General features: G+C 52.7%; 1 protein-coding gene across 1 annotated transcript; it reads right to left on the bottom strand.

Moving 5' to 3' along the window:
• Positions 1-860: 860 nt before the first annotated feature.
• On the bottom strand, positions 861-1794 carry LOC116499914 (cardiolipin synthase (CMP-forming)-like). Its single transcript, XM_032204770.1, is given in 4 exon segments — positions 861-989; positions 991-1240; positions 1243-1296; positions 1299-1794. Coding segments are annotated over 4 exon segments (831 nt in total). The 3' UTR covers positions 861-958.
• Positions 1795-3207: the final 1413 nt, after the last annotated feature.

Consider the following 3207-nt stretch of genomic DNA (forward strand, 5'->3'; position numbering starts at 1 on the left):
TTGGCAAGTGGAGACTTGTGGCCCTGCGCGTGTTCCAGAGCCGGGAGTGATTTCGGGCACTGCCTGCCTGTGGAAAGCTAGTTTATTTTGGTTTTAGGACACCTCTGCACCTTGCTTGTGCGAACGGCCATGCAGATGTTGTTCGATTCCTGGTGCAAGAGAAGTGCCTGCTGAACCTTTGCGACAACACTGGCAGAACGCCACTGATGAAGGTATGTGGAACACGTTACTCTGCTCTAAGTGGGGCTTTATCGATTGTGCTTCAAGTGACAAGTGTCTTGCTGCATTCTTCACACCAACCTGTAGAGAAACCTGAAAGTTGTAATCGGCACGTAATAGGCGTACACGAGCTCGTCTTGGAAGACGCTCTTATCTTCCAGCACTGGGAAGCTGCTGTAGCTGTGACAGAGTGAAACATGGCACAAGTCCTTCCTTTTCTTTGTGTTGTTTGCAGGCAGTGGAGAGCCAGCATGAAGAATGCGTGGCGATTCTGCTAGAGCACCATGCCGACCCAAACTTCCAAGTTTACAGAGGCAACTCTGCCCTTCACCTGGCTGCCGCAGCTCCTAACACATCTAGCAGAGATGTTCACAGACATATCACAGAATATCACAGAATTTCTAGGTTGGAAGAGACCTCAAGGTCATCGAGTCCAACCTCCAACCTAACGCTAACAGCCCTCCACTAAACCATATCCCTAAGCTCTACATCTAAGCGTCTTTTGAAGACTTCCAGGGATGGTGACTCCACCACTTCCCTGGGCAGCCTGTTCCAGTGTGTTTTTTTTTTTTGTTTTTTTTTTTTTTTGTTTGTTTGTTTGTTTGTTTTTAAATTTTTTTTCTTATAAAATAAATTTTAAGCAGAAAAACAGGTTTCTATCCAAAGCCCAGTTGAATTACAACCATCCTCTGCAGTACAGCAAACCAGCCTGCCCAGACATGGTCCTTTCAGCAATACTTCATTTGTTATTTATCACCTGAACCGTTTTCGCCGTAGTGGTAATAGCTGTACGCAGATGTTACCGTCGTGAACGCTGTGATGCACCATAATGTCTGCAGGTAGATGCTGTCCACATAATTGAAAACAGGAGCTGCTAAAGACGCTGCCACCAGAAGTAGCTGAACAGCTGTATTCATCTTGCTAATGAATGTTGGTTTTAGTTGGGCTGTAGCATAACAGGGATTAAAATACCTGCTGAGTGTTCTTGGTGGAGAGAGAGTTTTGTATCGCACGTAAAAACAGCAGTGATGAGTGCTACATCCCTCAGAATGATCATGGAAGTCAGTGAAACTGGATAAGATTTGCACAAGTTAGGCTTACGTAGAGCACGCTGATGAGAATTTTATCTGCCAGAGGATCAAGAGCACTTCCCAAGGCTGATTTCTGATTAGCCCAGTTTCGTGCAATAAATCCATCCAACAAATCCGTTACACCAGCCAAAACGAAGACACCGAGTGCAACGTTGAAATTTTCTTCAACGATCAAATAGCCCAAGACTGGCGCCATACCCATCCTCGCCATTGACAGTATGTTTGGGATCGTCCATGGGTTTTCATACAGCTCAGCGCAGCGCCCCGCCGCGCTCCTCTCCCGGCACGGCTCCTGCGGCGCGGGGCCCCCGCTGCCGGCCCTGGGGTGGCCGAGGCGGCCCCAGAGGGCGGCGGCGGGGAAGGCGGCGGGGGGAGAGGCGGCGGCGGCGGCGGCCGCGGCGGCCGCTGGCGATGGCGGAGGAGCCGCGGGGGCTGCCCCAGGCCGCCCCCCCCATGAGGCAGAACCCGCCGCCGGCACCACCATGGCGCCGCCCCCCAGCCCCGGGCGGGCTCCCTAAAGCCCTGGCCCCTCCGCCTCCACCTCCACCACCGGTGCCACCGCCGCCGTCTCCCGGTCGCCTCTCCCCGCGGTGCGGAGGAGCCCCCAGAGCCCCTGCCGAGCCAAGCAGCGGCCAGCATGGTGCGAGGCGCCCGCTACCCGCGCTGCGGCCCTGCCCGCCCGACCCAGCGGCCTCCCGCCGCCGCCATGGGCCCGGGGACAGGGGGCGGGCCCTGTCCCCGGGCCCATGTTGGTGAGCATGGTGCACGCCTTGAAGCAAAGAACTGGGTAAGTTTTCGATTTGGGTAGCGCTGCTCTTTGGGAAAGGCACCTAATTCATCTGGGCTGTTCTGAGTGGGGTTCTTTATCCTTTCAGGAGGGAAATACCCCGCTTCTCCTTGCCATCTCCAGCAATCATGAAGAGATGGTAAACTTTCTTCTTCAAAAAGGAGCGACTGTGTGTGATAAAAATGACTTTGGAAGGTGAGGCATTGCTCCAAGTGCATGCGGGTCTCCTTAGCATTGTCACTGGAAGGATCAGGAGAAGAGAGTCAGTGTTGTCCGAGAGACAATGGGCATTAAGTGAAACAAGAGGCCTTCCCAGAGCTGCTTAGGAGAAACCCTCTCGGCATGAGGAAGGTTAATCAGGGGAGCAGGTGGTGCCAGGGGTTTGAGCAGCCTCCATCCTTGGAGGCTTTGAAGAGCAGCGTGGAAGAAGCCTTGAGCAACGTGGTCTGGACTCGTGGTCTGGGCTGAGTCTGTTCTGGGGAGGCGGTTGGCCAGGAGGCGTCCCAAGGTGCCTTCCAGCCTCAGTCCTGCAACACTCCCCTGTGTATGGCTTTGCTTTCCCTGAGCTTGTAGGAATCGGGGAGGGAATTGTTTGGGGAGTAGACAGGGGTAGAATAATAACAACACAGAGCCTGCAAATGCTGCTATGTTTCATAAATCATCTTTTGGATGCTTTAGGACTGCTCTTATGCTTGCCGCTTCTGTTGGGGAAATGGATGTAGTAGAGCTACTTCTTTCCTATGGTGCTACCATTGCTTGCAAAGATGTTGCTGGCTACACGGCTGTGGATTATGCTCTCCACTCGGGACACATTGAGTGAGTGTTTGCACGTCGCTGTCAGAGCGGCTGAGTTGTCAGAGTGTCCATGCTGATTTGTCACCCTCTGTGGTAGATGCACAAAGTTTAATGAAAAGAAAATTAGAAATTCCACTTGCGTTACTAAGCCCAGTTCCACTCCACTGGCCAGGAAAGAGGCACTCTTTCTTTCAGTGTTGAGTCATTGTCAGAGCAGCTAACAGAGTTGTCAGAGTGTCCGTGCTGATTTGTCACCCTTAGTGGTAGATGCATGAAGGCTTAATGATATCTTCAGACCATTCTTGAAGCTGGGCT

This window comes from Aythya fuligula, chromosome 1 (assembly GCF_009819795.1).
Source record: "Aythya fuligula isolate bAytFul2 chromosome 1, bAytFul2.pri, whole genome shotgun sequence".
Classification (NCBI taxonomy): domain Eukaryota; kingdom Metazoa; phylum Chordata; class Aves; order Anseriformes; family Anatidae; genus Aythya; species Aythya fuligula.